The following is a 16,886-nucleotide window of genomic DNA, read 5'->3' on the forward strand; positions in this document are numbered from 1 at the left end:
CCATCTCCTCTAAATATCCAACTATCTAGCTGATATTTCACTTGGATGTGTGAGGTATTTAAGACATTTAATTCATAAATCTCTCTGCATCCTCCCTACCAGATTTAAATCTTTCACATTCTTACTCCTCTAAAGATCATCCTCAAACATATCATATAGGCAATATTTTTCTCAGTTTCATCATATAGTGGCAACCTTATTCTTCCATACTATTCCAGCAGAATATGCCAGCACCTTACATTTTTTATTACAGTTTGAACTCATTATTGTGTAAATGAAAGATACCCATTTCCACTAAGATTTCTGAATGACACCTGGACCCCAATAGTTAGGTTAAAGTATTATTAACACCTATAAACAAGGGAGCCAAGATTTCACTAACGTGTTAAAGCTAGAGAATGTATCCTACAATTTTTAAGAGTAAGCTAGCATTAGTATCTTTATACATTCCCAGTTTATGTGTGTTTTCTTATCATCAGACATCAAACATAATAAAAAATAAATCACTGCAAAATGTTTGGCAATCAAACAAGCATTTTCCTGAGTAGTGCATAAATAACAAAAAGGAGTGTAGCGTTCTGAAAGCCCTGGGCTTCTTTTGCATAAATTCACCTTGAAATCACCCCAAACACCAAATATAAGAATACTTATCCAATCCTTATTTAAATTGGGGGGTGGAGAATATGGTTTGGAGGTACCACAACCACCTTTTAAGAAAATCTCAATGATTTTTAAATCTATTAGCTATTCTAGCATTTGTATAATGATTTCCCATGCTGATTAGAGCTGACCTGTGTGACCATTAAGATACTGAAGAAGTGTGTGACTTCTGAGGCTAGGTCAAAAAGACATTGTAGCTTCCACTTTGGTCTTCTGGACTGCTCACTCTGGAGCCAGCTACCCACCAGGTGGACTAAATATGCTAAACGTTAACGGGAGAACAATATCATTCATCCACTGTCTGAAGTACTTAGTCTAACATAAGAACTGTTTTATGGGGGATATTACTGAAGTAAAAATCTTCAGAAAACATACATAAGAGTGGAACTCAGGAACAAATGCTGAGGTTGAATGTCAATATCAACTGAAATCTGAATTTAGTCATAGATAGCAAACTTTAAGAAGTTAAACAAACACTAGACTTACAAATTGAATTTATGAAGTATAAAAGTAATTGCATTTGTAATGAATATATGGATAATCATGACACATTAACATTTATCAGGTATTAATAGTTACTGATAAATCATGTTAGCTTTGCCCTAGTATAGCTAATGGTATCATATGACTGAAAAGCACTTCAGGAAACTATGAAGAGGGAGAGAGCTGGATTTTGTTTAATTTTCATTTTTAGCCTCTGTTTTCACATGTTTAAAATGGGAAATAGGTAGGAAGGGTGAGCACATGAGAGACCTAACGATATCTAGGGTCTCTTCCAGTTTTAAAATTCTTTGTCCACTCATTTCATCCTTCAATTTTCTGAAGGGAAGTGAGGAAACCTAAATTAAGAACTGTTTATATCTAACAAAGCAAGGAAGTAAAGAAACTTAAGTAACAAGAATCTTCAACTTACTATTTTCTTTTAGTTGAGAGAAAAAAGAGCCAAGTAGATATATATAAGAATTCTAGGTTTTCTTAAAAGAGAACTGCTTTTGCATTTTGTTGATGCATAAATGTAGTCACAAAGTGATGGATATGATTAACTCAAGTCAAATGTCTTTAAAACAAAAATATAATGGGTATGTTATATTAAATTTTCTACACCCCCCTACCCACAGAAGAATGTCAATTTATGTAAAGACTGCTCCAGTTTAGTGTGCCAGTATGATTTCTTTTTTTTTTTTTAAATTATATATTTTTATTGATTTCAGAGAGAAAGGAAGAGGGAGAGATAGAAACATCTATGATGAGAGAGAATCATGGATTGGCTGCCTCCTGCAAGTCCCCCACTGGGGATCAAGCCCACAACCCGGGCATGTGCCCTTGACCGGAATTGAACCTGGGGACCTTTCAGTTCGCAGGCCGACACTCTATCCACTGAGCCAAACCAGCTAGGGCTGTGGTTGGCAAACTGCAGCTCAAGAGCTGCAGTTTGCTGCACTGTTGACTAATGAGTTTGCCGACCACTGAGCTAGGGTAGGATTTCTTTATTTATGTCTTTTTCCTCCTATTAATCTCAGAAATCAAATGCAAATTATACACGTATTTTCTTCTTTTTTCTCTTTATTGATTAAGGTATTACATATATGTCCTTATCCCCCCATTGCCCTCCCTCCACTCATGCCATCACCCTCCTGGTGTCTGTGTCCATTGGTTAGGCTTATACGCATGCATATAAGTCCTTTGGTTGATCTCTCCCTCTTACCCCTCCCCTCCCCTACCTTCCCTCTGAGGTTTGACGGTCTGATGAATGCTTCTCTGTCTCTGGATTATACATATATTTTAAATACACGTGGGTAAAAAGATTAAAAAACCATATTCTGTCCCTGAGATATACAAACAACATTAAAAAAACAACATTCACATAGCATATAGACAGCAATCACACTAATTATTGGAAATCAACCCACTTCCACTCAAACATACTAAAGAACAAATTTGATTTCAGTCCCTCCTTGGCTCAGTGCATTCTCCTCCCTCTTCACATATCTCCACTTCAAAAATGTTCACATTATATCCTCTTTGTTCATTGACAATTCCTATACCAATGTACTACCTACATACTACAAGTATTTATGTCTATGCCAGTCAAATAAAATATCCTCTGTCCCCTCCCCTTGGGACTTTGCAAAGTAATAGGAATTTATGTGATAACACATGTGTAAGTATTAAAAGGAAACATAGATTAATGTTTACATTTTCCAGGAATCTCATTTGTACTACAAAAGAGCTTTAACACAAAGGAATGACTAATGCAGAAATGTTAAAGTCCTCCTTAAACAAGTTAGTAAAAAAAAAAATTTGGACTTCCACTTGTAGAAATAGCAGACTAGGAAATCCAGAACAACTATCATTCTGAAGTCAATTTTAAAAGATAGACAAAATATTAAAAGAATCTTCTTAAAAACATCAAATAACTACCAAGTAGTAAGGAATAAATTACCAGCTCAAATCCACCAAGTCTTGAAACCCAGAAAGGTGAGCTTAGATTTTGCCTTTCGTGGGTTTTCAAACAAAGAAGCAGCACTTACGAAGCTGAACTTTTGTGATCTGTTGCCTGTCTTGCAGGACTGGGAGACAAAAGACGGAATTTAGGACCTACCAATGATAAGGATTGTAGAAAAAACACCCTTGACATTGGGCTGGGACTCTAAAGAGAGGCACCCTAAGCAGAGTAAGAAGAACCAGAAGGTGGCCCAAAAAAGTAAAAAATTTGAAATTGGATCAAGATGATCTTATATTCCCAGGGAATAGCAAATGAAAATCTTCTCTAGAGAAAAAGTAACTTCATCTTATATATTAAATTACTTCTACAACAGAAAACAGAATCATACCAAGAGACTTGACAATATTGGAATTATCACTACATTCAAGGGGATAAAAGACAGCTTAGTTTAACTATTTGTGCTTGGAACTGAAAACTATAAAAAGTGACGTGGTTGATAGGAAGAAAAAACACACAAATAAAAATATAGTACTAAAAGATAAAATAACCTAAGAATTTACTGGATGGGTTAACAACAGATTAGTACACCTAGGTGAAAACACTTTGAACTTTGAAGATAGGTCAGACCAAACTATCCAGAATGAAAACTAGAGAGACAAAAAAGAAGAAAAAGAACAAAAAATGGGGTAAAAAATTGAATAAGACAGTCTAACATACTAAACTGGAGTCCCAAAAGATCAGAAGAACATGGAATAAAAGAAATATTTGAAAAAAATAATGGCTAAGAAATTTCCAAGACTCACAAAAGACACCCATCCACACATTCATGAAGCCCAAAGAATCCAATGCCTAACCACAGCATAGTAAAAGAACAGAAAAACAAATATAAAAATCTTAAAAGCCAAAGAAAAATAATAAATAATTTTAAAAGGAAAAAGAGACACAAAGACCTGAGGTCTCAAGAGCAATGGAATGTGTTGAAATAAAGTAACCACCAACACAAAATGTACTGAAGTAAAGTAACTGCTAACCTAGAATTCTATACCTAGCAAAAATATCCTTCAAAAGTGGGGTAAAGATGTTTTCAGGTAAACAGACTAAAGTAATTTAGTTCTAAAAGGCATGTTTCAGATTCTTCAAGATCAAATAAAATGATCCTAAGTGGAAAACAATAGGAAACAGAAGAACATGATAAATACATACATTAACCCAGTGGTTGGCAAACTCATTAGTCAACAGAGCGGCAAACCACGGTTCACAAGCCGCATGTGGCTCCCGAGCTGCAGTTTGCCCACCACTGCATTAACCTAAACTAAATATTGACAGCATAAAACAGTAACAATAACGAGGGAAAAATAAACAATTATTAAATGCACAATGAGCCCTAGCCGGTTTGGCTAAGTGGATAGAGCATCGGTATGCGGGACTGAAGGGTCCCGGGTTTGATTACAGTCAAGAAGGAGCATATGCTTGCTTTGTGGGCTTGATCCTCAGTTGGGGGCGTGGCAGGAGTCAGACGATTAATGATTCTCTCTCATCATTGATGTTTCTCTCTCTCTCTCTTTCTCTCCCTCTCCCTTCCTCTCTGAAATCTATAAAAATATATTTAAAAAATAATAATAAAAATAAAATGCACAACATTATATAAGTAGGACTGTGAGTAAGTAGAATTAAAATTAAAGTGAATCATCTGGGAAGAGGATAAAGGTATTGATTAACATTTGACTTTATAAGACTCATATTGCAATGTCTAGGGTAAGTAGTAAAAGAGAAAAGGAGGTCATAATTTCCAAATAATAATGGGGATAAATCTGAACAATAAAATAGCCAACTTATCTAATGGCAAGAAAGGAGAGAAAAGGGAACAATTATTAGGGCAGATATAAAGTTCATAATAAGATGGGAGATTTAAATCCAACCATGTCACACAGGAGACACAACTAAAACACAAGAATACAGAAAGGCTGGATGAAAAAGAATGGAAAAAAATATACATTGCAAACAATAAAAAGAAAGCTGGTACTGCCATATCAATCCCACACAAAGCAGCCCTTAATAGAAAAAGCACTGTCAGAATAAAAGAGGGACACTTCATACTAGTAAGTCACTAAGAAGATGTAACTATTACACATTTCTAATAACTACTTTACTCTCAAATATCTAAGCAAAAGTTGAGAAAATAAGAAGGGAAAATAATAAAATCCATTATCAAATCCACAATCATGATGGGAGATTTAACACTCGCTTTTCTGTAACTGATTGATATAAGAAAAGATCACTAATGATGCTTAATATTTTAAATACAGGGTTAACAAACATGATCTAATGAATATAGAATATTACACTCAATAACTGCAGAGAGAAAAAAAGGCAATACACTGAGACATAGTGCAGATCTCAAATTTTAAAGGTCTGAAATCAAAGACCTTTGAAAAATAGAATGTGTTCTCTGATTGCACTGTAATATTAAAAATCAAAACAAATTTAAAAATAACCAGAAAATCTCCATGTTTAGAAATTAAGAGATATAATATAAATTTCCAAACTAATACAAAAGTCAAAGTAGAAACTAATTAAAATTAGAAAATATTTTGTAACATCTATAATTATAAAAGCGTAATATGCTAATTAGACTAGACAGCCAGACAACCTTCTGGACAAAGCTAGGGCTGCAAGGGCTGAGCCCCTTGCACGAATTTCGTGCATCGGGCCTCTAGTTAATTATAAAAACACGTCATATGAAAGTTTGAGTATTAAAACTAGCTAAAACAGTGCTTAATAGGGAAATGCTTAGCAATGTGAACTAATGTCCCCAATACATTCAATTAAAAAAAATAATAATTTAAATGTTGAAAATATTGAACAGTATTGAACTACAAGAAGTTAGCAAAGGAACAAAACAGTAAGCCCCAAAAGTAAAAGAAATAAAGAGCACGAATCAATGCAATAGAAAAAAAGCATACAATAAAAAGAATCATTAAGATTCAAAATTTGGTTCTTTTCAAAGACTACTAATCTCTGGTGAGACTGATAAAAGAAAAGAAAATGTACATATAGCCAATATCAGACAGGAGAATGGAATTTTTTTTCCTGCAGCCATTAAAAGGATAACAGAGTATTTAATATAAATAACTTTATTCTAATAAACTTAAAAATTTAGATGAAAAAGATAACCTCTTAGAGAAAAAATTACCAAGATAATCTTGAGACAGAAAACCTGATCAGGCTTAAAAATGAGAAGTCAAATAAACAAACAAAAACCCTTCCGCCCACATGGTTTCTCTGCCAGATTCTAACAAACAGTTAAGGAAGAAATAATTTCAATCATACATAAACTCTTCCAGAATAGAAAATAAGGTCAGCTCATTTTATAAAGCTAGCAAAATGTTAATTTCAAATCCTGAGAAGGACAATATATAGGCCATCTCACTCATGAACACTGATGCAAAAATCACAAAATATTTACAAGCTGAACCTAACAAGATATAAAAGGATAATACAGTAAAACCAAATTAGGTTTATCCCAAGAATCAGGTTATGTTTAACATTTAAACTGAAATGTAATTCAATATATTAACACTAAAGGAGAAAATTTATATGATCATGAAAAGCTGTCCCCCAAAAAGCATTAAATTCAAACAAACAGAACAAAAAAACAAAATTCTTAGTAAACTAGGTATAGAAGGGAACTTCTTTAATATAAAGGTTTTAACAAAAATAAAACAAAATTTTTAAAAAACCTCAGCAAACAAACTTGGAGTAAAATGTTAAAGCTTTCTCTTTGAGGTCAGAAAAAAAGACAGGGAGAACAGCTCTGGGATGGTGAATGTCAGTGTTCCATTTCTTGACTCGGGTAATGACTTCATGTGTTTTATGTATTATTTGGAATATATGTTTAAGCAATCCTTAGAGATGATGAAAAGGCTGACCTAGACTATCACTCAAGTGCGGCCATTGTGTAGGTCCTAATTTTTGCCCCATTATGATTCATTTCAAACCAATTAACATATATTGGGCCTATAAAACATTGTGCAATCTGACAACATGCCTTATGAACTTTAAAAATGTTTGTATACTGCCCTGGCCGGTTTGGCTCAGTGGATAGAGCGATGGCCTGAGTACTGAGGGGTCCCAGGTTCAATTCCAGTCAAGGGCACATGCCCTGGTTGCAGGCTCAATCCCCAGTGGGGGGCTGATCGATGATCCTCTCTCATCATTGATGTTTCTATTCATTAATGTTTCTCTCTCTCTCTCTCTCTCTCTCTCTCTCTCTCTCTCTCTCTGAAATCAATTAAAAAAAAGTTTGTATCCTATAATCCAGTAACTCCATTGTCGATGAACCTGTCTTAAAGGTCAAAATAAAGAGGAAAAAGAATTAAAAATGTGCTAAGATGTTCATTGCATACATGATTTAAAAAATGGGAAACAACTAAATAACCAACTACAAAGATTTGTTAAGAAAAATAATTCCTTCAATGGGATTACTATAGAGTCAATAAAAATAAGATTTACAAAATATTCTAAGAAATGTATATAACCTAATGTTAAAAAAAAATAGACACATATAAAAGGGAGGAGAAAAAGGCCTAAGCACAGAAAAAGAGAGAAAATGAGAGTGGGAAGGAGGGAGTAGTGGAAAACTATACTGGTTTTCTTTATATGATGAGCTTATGGATGTGTATGTACTTTTCATTGCATTTCCTGAATTTTCTTTAATGACTATTTAATAGTGGGCATATTACAAGAACTGAAGCAAATAATTATAAACTTAATGTATCCTAAATATAAAAAGTAATTACTTCAAACTGTACTTATAAAATTTTCAATTTTAATTTCAGTATGATATTTATCAGGCAAATTATTCCCTAATATTTAAATTACAAAAATTTCCGGGTGAAGCTGGATCCCAGGTCCGGGTGAGGCCGTGTGCCCCTGGATCTGGGTGAGGCTGGGTCCCGGGTCCGGGTGAGGCCGCGCGCCCCTGGGTCCAGGTGAGGCTGGGTCCCGGGTCCGGTTGAGGCCGCGCGCACCTGGGTCCGGGTGAGGCCACGTGCCCCTGAGTCCAGGTGAAGCCGTGCCCCTGGGTCCGGCCGAGACCAAACCAGAGGGAGTCGGACCTGCATTACCACCATTTGTCCACCATCCAGAGTTGAGGGGTCAGTGCCGACATGTACACATAAGGAACTGGTGGACATTGATATTGGGTCTCAAAAGAACTGTTGGTCCAGAAAGAAACTCACTACAGACTGATTCATTTGCCGGTCAGCATAACTATTATTGCTCGTCTCACATTCAGTTCTTATAAGTATATCTCTAGTGACACATGATCTCGCTCATCTAGGGGAAATGATGAACAACATAGACTGATGAACAAGAACAGAACCAGAAACAAGGAGGCATCGATCGGACTATCGGGCCTCAGAGGGAGGATAGGGGAGGGGGGGGAGGGGGGAGAGACCAACCAAAGGACTTGTGTGCATGCATATGAGCCTAACCAATGGTTAAGTTCAACAGGGGGTTGGGGCATCCGTGGGGAGGGGTGTGGGATGGGAATGGGGGGATGAGGACAAATATGTGACACCTTAATCAATAAAGAAATTTAAAAAATAAATAAATAAATAAATTATAAAAATTTATGATATGCTAATTTTTAGAGATGAGATAATTTCTAATTACATTTAGTATTTAAAATAATATAACTTAAAAAATAATTAGATCTCCAAAGATATATCATTTTTAGCTTACTTGCCTAATCAAGAGATGGGAGGGTAAACTTCCTCCTGCTTTTTTTTTTTTTTAATATATTTTGTTGATTTTTTACAGAGAGGAAGGGAGAGGGAGAGAGAGTTAGAAACATCAATGAGAGGGAAACATCAATCAGCTGCTTCCTGCACACCCCCTACTGGGGATGTGCCCGCAACCAAGGTACATGCCCTTGACTGGAATCGAACCTGGGACCCTTCAGTCCGCAGGCCGACTCTCTATCCACTGAGCCAAACCAGTTAGGGCTCCTCCTGCTTTTGATGGCTGTGTGAAAACCTGATACAGGGAGCAGAAAGAGCATGAGAAGACAAGCCTGCGCACAAAAGTCAGCACACTAACGATAAAGATGGAAAGGACCTGGATTCTTGATAACATTGTACAATTCAATTGACTAACCATGAAATCCTCCAACCCTGGACTTTTTTTAATGTGAGATACTGTTTAAATCAGTTAGTTGGGTATTATATAACCTGGGGCCGAACTAATACAAGATGTATTTAAGATCTGACAACTGATTGAAAGTGGGAGAACAACCAAGATTACTAAAGTTTCAAGATTGGGTGGCTGAGAGAAAAGGTGGTTAGAAAAGAGAAATTAGGAGGAAGAGGAACACAGATACACACATGCACATGTAAGCACACTAGGTGAGGGTAGGTGAGTGAAAATCAAATTGATTCAGTTTGGTATGGCTTACGCTTACAATGGCACATGTAAGATAGAGATCTACACCAAGCAGTGAAAGTGGGAAGCAGAGTTACAGAATTGAGAATCATCCACACAAAAATGATAATTTATAGCATTAAAAAAAATGATACAGCCGAAACCGGTTTGGCTCAGTGGATAGAGCATCGGCCTGCGGACTAAAAGGTCCCGGGTTCGATTCCGGTCAAGGGCATGTACCTTGGTTGCGGGCACGTCCCCAGTGGGGGTTGTGCAGGAGGCAGCTGATCGATGTTTCTCTATCATCGATGTTCCTAACTCTCTATCCTTCTCTCTTCCTCTCTGTAAAAAATCAATAAAATATATTTTAAAAAAATAAATAAATAAAATGATACAGCCCTAGCCGGTGTGACTCAGTTGGTTGGAGCATCATCGTCCCCTACACAAAAAGGTGGCAGATTCAATTCCTGGTCAGGGCCCAGGTTAGATCCCTGGCCATAGTGCTTATGGGAGAATACCAATCGATGCTTCTCTTTCACATCTCTCTCTCTCTCCCTCCCCCCTCTCCTCTTTACCCCTTCCTTTCTCTAAAAATCAATTTAAAAAGAAAAAAAAAGGATAAGATCACCAAGAGAACCTAGTGAAAAGCATAGAGACCCTTGAGAATACTGTCCATTCCACCTCACCCTCATTTAGAAGGAATTCAACCACTGGCTAGGCCATTTAGAATAATTTCATTCCTCCTGACAAAGATACTGTGACAGACATGGAAGCACATGATCTCCTTCGTTTATTCAATAGAGTTTAAAATTTCTGGGAAAAGTGTGAAAGAGAAGCCTTCTCTCTCCCTTTGGAAGTAAATAAAGAAGGCTATAATAATAGGAACATTGCTGATAGCCATCATTTTCCTAGGAGGGAAGCCTGTCTGAGCATGAAGTCCAAACAGGTGGACCAAACTGAGAGAATAGCAAAAAATGGAATCTCAGCCCTGATGATATAAGCCTCTGAACAAACATTTCTTTTGTTTTTAAACCCAGTTTGCATCCTAATTGATGTAGGGCAGGGAAGAGGTATATTTAAGGGGAAGAGCAAAGTCAAAACAGTTCAGAAAAAGTGAAGAAACTTTCAAAAGTAGGAGAATTAGGAACTACAATGCAGAAGAACCAAGATATCAGATCATTTTATTCCTATAAGGGTATATTTCAGAAATGGTCTAGGAAACCAAGGATGACTGAGCAAAGGCCATTAGATTTGGTGATTAGGAGGTCATAAATGACTTTTCAATAGCAGTATCAGTGCTGAAATAGTAAAGGAGGTCAGAGTGCAAAGGAAAGACTGACATATTTATTTATTAAGAACTCCATCATGTACCAAACACTTGGATGGACATTTAACATGTGTTAAACTCCTTTAATTACAACCCTGTGAGGTAAGTATAACATTCTACTTTATAGATAAAGAATAGAGTCTGAGTAGTAACTTGCCCAGCCATGTAGCCACTAAGTGGTTTTAACAGCCTTCAAAACCCAGATCTACATGGCTCAAAAGTCAATGATCTTTCTAGTGTATCAGGTTAGTGGATGAAAGAATGAATCTTTAAAGAATGAAAAATCAGTGGCACAGTAGGCTCACGATTCAGACTAGCTTCCTTGAATTGTGTAGCACACAGCACGGCATTAGGCAGCCCTGGAAAAGTTATAAGCAGGTATGCAGGCTAGGGAGGAAGAGACGGGGATGATAATGGACAGTTCTAGAGAAAGAGAGATGGGGAGGGGTGACCAGGGACACATCTAGAAGAGGCTGCTCTTGGGAAAAAAAGGAAGGGCATTTCTTCCTCAGAGATGTGGGTAAATAAGGAAATGAGACTAAAATGGAAGAAAGGCAAGTGGAAGGAGTGTCTCTCAGATGGCTGAGATTTCTCTCAGTAAAGGAAGAGATCAAGTTATTTGCTCTAGAAACCTTTATGAAATGAGACAAAAAGGAACACAATCAACACTAACGATCCATCAGAAAGCAGAGCACAAACTGAAAACTAATGTCCTTATATATGTCAGGGGTCAAACTAACATAGCTAGTGATGAGGCTTATTCAGGATTGGGGACTGGAAAAGTAAACCTACAGAAAATAACCGCCCCGCCCCATCTGTAAGGACTTAGTAAAAGCTGATCACCACGGGATCCTGGTTATATACGCAAATGAAACCAGCAGTAGACGAATGGGTTCGTTCAATGAACAGAGAGACAGAGAGGGGTTCATGACCAGAGGGTGAGAGACAGAAAATAGGTTCCATAAGAGTGGAAGAGTGAGAGATTTTGACTGTTTGTGGGTTAGTAATGTCTTTCCACACAATGCTTCAAATTATTTTGCCAAAGGCAGCGGAGAGACGTTGATTGGGGCTCAGCAGTCCGCTTCTCTCTTCAGAATTGAGAGACAACCATCTCTAAAAACATCCAATGCTTGCTTGTGGAAGAGTGAAGTCTAGCAACAAACAAATGAATGAACTAACCCATTCAGTCAAACATAAAAATATCTCCTTTCTTTTAAACTGAAAAATGCTCCTCTAAATTTGAGAAATTCATTAAGAGGTCATAAAATCTACAGCAAAGGAGAAAACATCTGATGTGTCATGAGGCAGAACGAAAAGTAAACAAATATGTCAAGCCAATTATAACTCACATGTGAAAGATTTTTAGTGTAGAATTCCAAAAGGGCAAGGGTAGTTTGTACTTCAGTAACCTGAAAGCACCCAGCATAGCTTAAACAAACTGATATGGCTCCATTTCCTGTTAACAAAAAGGGTCCCATTTGCCACCATAAAGGACAAGCTACCATTTTTAATTATAGTGCCGCGTTTACAATTTTGAGGCTCAACACACTATCCAGCTATAGGAAAAGATTCAGGACAATCAGCCACGACAACCTGCTCCACTACGACCACTACGATTCTGCAGTTTGCACTGACAAACTCGGGCACCATACCGTGTTACTCAGGAGTTTCTCGCACCATTAATTCTGACTCCCCTTTGCCCCAGTAAAAAAAGGAGGGAGAACTGAGACTGGCACAGACTAGATTTTATAGAATATATCAAGAATTATAAGGGTTGTTCAGTAATAGCCACGATGGAGAATCCAAGAAACCTGAGAAGTTGAAAAAGCTTTTCTCCATTCTCTTCCTTTCTAAAATAGAACAAAAGGCTTGTACGATACGGATTCTTCAGTGAGTAACTTAAGCTAACAATGAATAAAAGAATAAGTCCCTTATCCTCTCTTGTGCCATTTCATGTTCTCTTACATTCATAAGGCATTATTTAAAAAAAAAAAAAAAACACAAAACGAGCCCTTCTCAATTCTTTCACTGGATCTAGAAAGTTGACGCTCCACCTCAAAAGTTCAGAGGCTAAAGAAAGATTTACTATAGCCAGAAAGAGATGAATTTAGAACGAATAAAGACATTTGCCATCACAGGCACCATCCCTCTGTTTTGCAAGAGCTCAATGGGCCAAGGAGTCAAACTCTCTCAAATCGTGCCAGTCTCCTGGGGACTTCATTTCCTCATCAAGATGAACAAAATGCACTGGCCTCCAGATTAACAAGCCTTTTCTTTGTAAGTCTATAAGCCAGGCTATCGGGTAATCTTCCCAGACAGTTAAAAACTTTTAAAGGAGAAAGAGAGTCGAAGTGAGGAGGATGGGGGGAGGCGACTAAGTTAGGAGGGGCGGACGACCCACCCACCCAACGCGGACGAGACCGCCCGTCGGGGAGAAGGTTCCCCTGGAGCCCGGCGAGGTGCGGAGGGCGTCGGGCAGCAGGACCCCCTCCCGCGGGGTGGGAACGGAGGAGCCGCCCAGCCAGGGGCCAACTGGCAGCCCGAGAGGGGCGCGGGGCGGGAAGGGGGAGGGTCGCGGAGCCCGCGGAGCCGCAGCGTCGGGCCGAGCTCCACGGCGGGGGTCCGAGCAGCGGCGGGGCAGAGCGAAGGTGAGCCGGGGAGGGAGACGCCGGCGCCTGCAGCCTCACTCACCTGCCCGACGTTCGCCCCGCGGCCAGGGGCATGGACGCCGCCCGGGCGCTTCCTCTCCTGCGGGACGCAGCCTTGGCCGCCGCCGGAGCCCCGGAACCCGAGAGTGGAACGTGGTCCCGAAGCGGGCAAAGCGGCCTCCGGACCCGAGCCCTGGGAGGCGTACATAGGGGGGAAGCGGGGGACCCGGGAAGGCAGTTCGTTGTTCGCCTTCCTCACCGGTACCCGACAGCGCTTCCCGGGAACAGCATCGCGCCCACCTCGGCCCGCTGCTCCCGGGCCTTCGCCCGCAGCTCCCCCCAGCAGCGGCCGGGTTTCCGGCGGCAGCACTCCGCCCCCTCGCTACTGGGCCTCCGCCATCTTGTTGGGGGCGGGAAGAGGGCAGTGCGCCTGCGTGTTCGGAGTCCGCCGGCGTCCCGCTGCCCTAAGGAGAGAGGGCTGTAACGCGCAGCCGCGTTAGCCACTGGGCTTTGGCCCTCCGGTCCCGCTTCACCCTCCGGCCTCGTGCACGGTGGCCCAGACCCACTCCTTTCCTGAACCGTGCTGCCGCCAAGTAGCCCCTTCTGCGCACCCCACAGTCAGTTTTTCTGCAAACATCTATCCAGTGCCTACTAGTAGGTGCCAGGCCCCCTGCTAGGCGCCGATGGTAGAAGGGTTAATAAAACTTGGCTCCAGCCCTATAGGAGCTCCCATTCTAGTGAAGAAGAGGGAGGTGGACGAATAATTCCCTCAATTCCAGTTTTGTAGCTCTCCCCCCCGTTTTAATTCAAAACATACCTTTTTAAGGAAGTCCTCCCTGTTTGTCTCACAGATGGGCCAGTTCTTTGCCTTGCATTACCTCTAGCTAGGTAAAGAACTGGAACAAATAATAGTCTTTGAATTTCCGTTATATGCTAGATAATTGATTTAGGCTCTAGATTTATAGCAATAAGAACTATAAGCTCATGAGACTTTAACATTCTAGTGGGAAAGAACAGACAATAAAAAGCTAAAATAAATCAACACAATAATGTGATAAGGGATGGGAAGAGAACAGGGGCCAGGAGTCATGAGAAAATCTGGGTGAGAGCCTTCGAGACAGCGGAAACCGCAAAAGCAGAGGCTTGAGGTGGGAATGAGGCCGGCAGTAGGAAGAGGGACAAAGAGAATAGGTGACATGGACAGTAAAAGTAGGAGGTGATGAGGTCAGAGGGAGGCATGGCCATATAAGGTAGGCCATGGTTAAGAGTTGGATTTTATTCCAAGTGGCCCCTCTAACCTGCTGACACTGCCCCAACGACTCTAAACATCCCTAGCTCCTGTCTGCCTCACTGCTTCGCACATGCTGATTCCACTATTTCAAAGACCCTTACTGTTGTTCTTTAGGTGTCTAGCTTATCTTTCAGGTTTCTGTTTAAATGTCTCATCAGAGACAGCATTTGTCCTAACCGAAGTCTTCTTTCTGCTCCTCCATTAGCCTCCATCATTGCACCTGGTCATTTCCATTACACTCAGCATATTTTAAAATTACGTATTTATTGTTTCTTCATTGTCTCTCCACTAAACTGTGAACTCCATGATGGAGGGAAGGTGTTTTGTTTATCAGTGGATACCCCATGTTCAGCATCATGCCTGACATGGGTGGTCACTCAATAAATTTTTTTTAAAATATATTTTTATTGATTTCAGAGAGGAAGGGAGAGGAAGAGTGAGAAACATCAATGATGAGAGAGAATCATTGATTGGCTGCCTCCTGCACACCCCCCACTGGGGATCGAGCCCGCAACTCTGGGCATGTGCCCTTGACCCTTTGGTCCACAGGCCGACGCTCTGTCCACTAAGCCAAACCAGCTAGGGCCAATAAATGTTTTTTTGAATTAACGAATGGGGAAGTTTGTCAGCACCTAAGTAGTCAGGGTATATTACTTTGTTTTTTACTTCTTGGTTTTTAAACTTAAATGCAAGTTATTTCCTACTGATACATTTCCTCAACTAGATTATAAATAGGACTCTAAGGGGGTAGGAATGAGATGGAGAAAAGTAGGTGATGGTGGGGCAGTGGGCAGAGATTGTATTGTGTATGTTTGCAGGACTGGAAGAAGCAAGGCTTCAATTTAATGGAGCACCTATTATATGTGCTGGGCACTCTGCTAGGTACTTAATCCTCACCGTGGCTCTGCTCAGTAGTTATCCTCATTTTTATACACAAAATAATTCAGAGAGATTAGGTCACTTGCACAAGGTCACACATTAAAAGATAGTGCTGACCATACAGCCCATGCTCTTCCCATCTAGAGAAATTGGATTTGGAGGTGGGCTTATTTGGTGATTTGGCTCTGTGTCATTAGTTGACTTTCACTTAGAGATTTCAGCCACAGCCATTTAAGAACCCCAGTCAAATTGAGAGTCTTACGTAGGATATCACCAAAAGAAAACTGCTTTCATTCTTTTCGTTTGGACTGAAGCAGAGCTCACTTTATCATTTCCTTTTCATGTTTTTAAGAATTGTGTGTTTCAGCTCTGGCTGGGGAGCTCAGTTGGTCAGAGCATCATCCGGATACACCAAGGTTTTAGGTTCCATCCCTGGTCAGGGCATATACAAGAATCAACCAATGAATGCATAAATAAGTGGAACAACAAATCTCATTCTCTCTCTCTCTCAAGTCAAAAAAAGAATTGTGTATTTCTTTTTACTTATAACTTCTGTACGTTTCATCAAAGGAAAACAAATACCAGGGAAATGGATGTATATCCTGAATACTAGCTGTATCCTCTAGGTTAAGCTTGTTACTAGCTCTCTCATCTAGGTCCCAAGTAATACTTTAGTCGTCAAAGACAGGTCTCTGACAAAGAGTGGCAGGCTTACCACAACATTCACATCCCATTTACTCATCAGAATTATGCACCATCATTTCCCTCTAAACAAGATAGCTGCCTCAGGATAGCTGGGGAGAACTACTAGAAAGGATGGGGCTTCTATCTTATATATCAGGGACCATCCAGTCCTTATGTGAGGGAAGTGATATACTATACCTCATGATAACATACACTTGTCAACAAAATCTAGTTAGTATAGCCCTGGCTGGTGTGCTCACTGGTTAGAGTGTTCATCTGCACACAGAAGGGTCATGGGTTCGATTCCCGGTCAAGGGTATGTACCTGTGTTGCAGTTCACACACCCCCTTCCCTCTGTCAGGGTGTGTGAAGGAGGCAACCAGTCCATTTGTCTCTTTCACATCAATGCTTATCTCTCTCTCTCTCCCCCTCCTCCCTCCCTTTCTCTTTGAAAAGCAATGGAAAAAATACCCTCAGGTGAGGATTAACAAACAAAAAATCTAGTTGGTATATGCAAACCAAGTAGTA

The 16,886-nt window shown here is 39.8% G+C and overlaps 1 protein-coding gene across 9 annotated transcripts in view; it reads right to left on the minus strand.

Annotated features, from left to right (window-relative positions):
- Positions 1-13,909, minus strand: part of APC (APC regulator of WNT signaling pathway) — a 119,844-nt gene extending 105,935 nt beyond the window's left edge. For 7 of the 9 annotated variants that reach the window (XM_079784618.1, XM_079784619.1, XM_079784620.1 and 4 more), the window contains exon 1: positions 13,548-13,686. Coding sequence is in view for 2 of the 9 variants with exons in the window: in XM_079784621.1 (XP_079640747.1) it covers positions 13,548-13,712 (165 nt within the window). In the remaining 7 variants the exon portion in view is untranslated. Of the gene's footprint in view, positions 1-13,547 lie in introns of all 9 variants that reach the window. The other 2 variants (XM_079784621.1, XM_079784622.1) reach the window with 1 other exon arrangement.
- Positions 13,910-16,886: the final 2,977 nt, after the last annotated feature.

This window comes from Cnephaeus nilssonii, assembly GCF_951640355.1.
Source record: "Cnephaeus nilssonii genome assembly, chromosome: 2".
NCBI lineage: Eukaryota > Metazoa > Chordata > Mammalia > Chiroptera > Vespertilionidae > Cnephaeus > Cnephaeus nilssonii.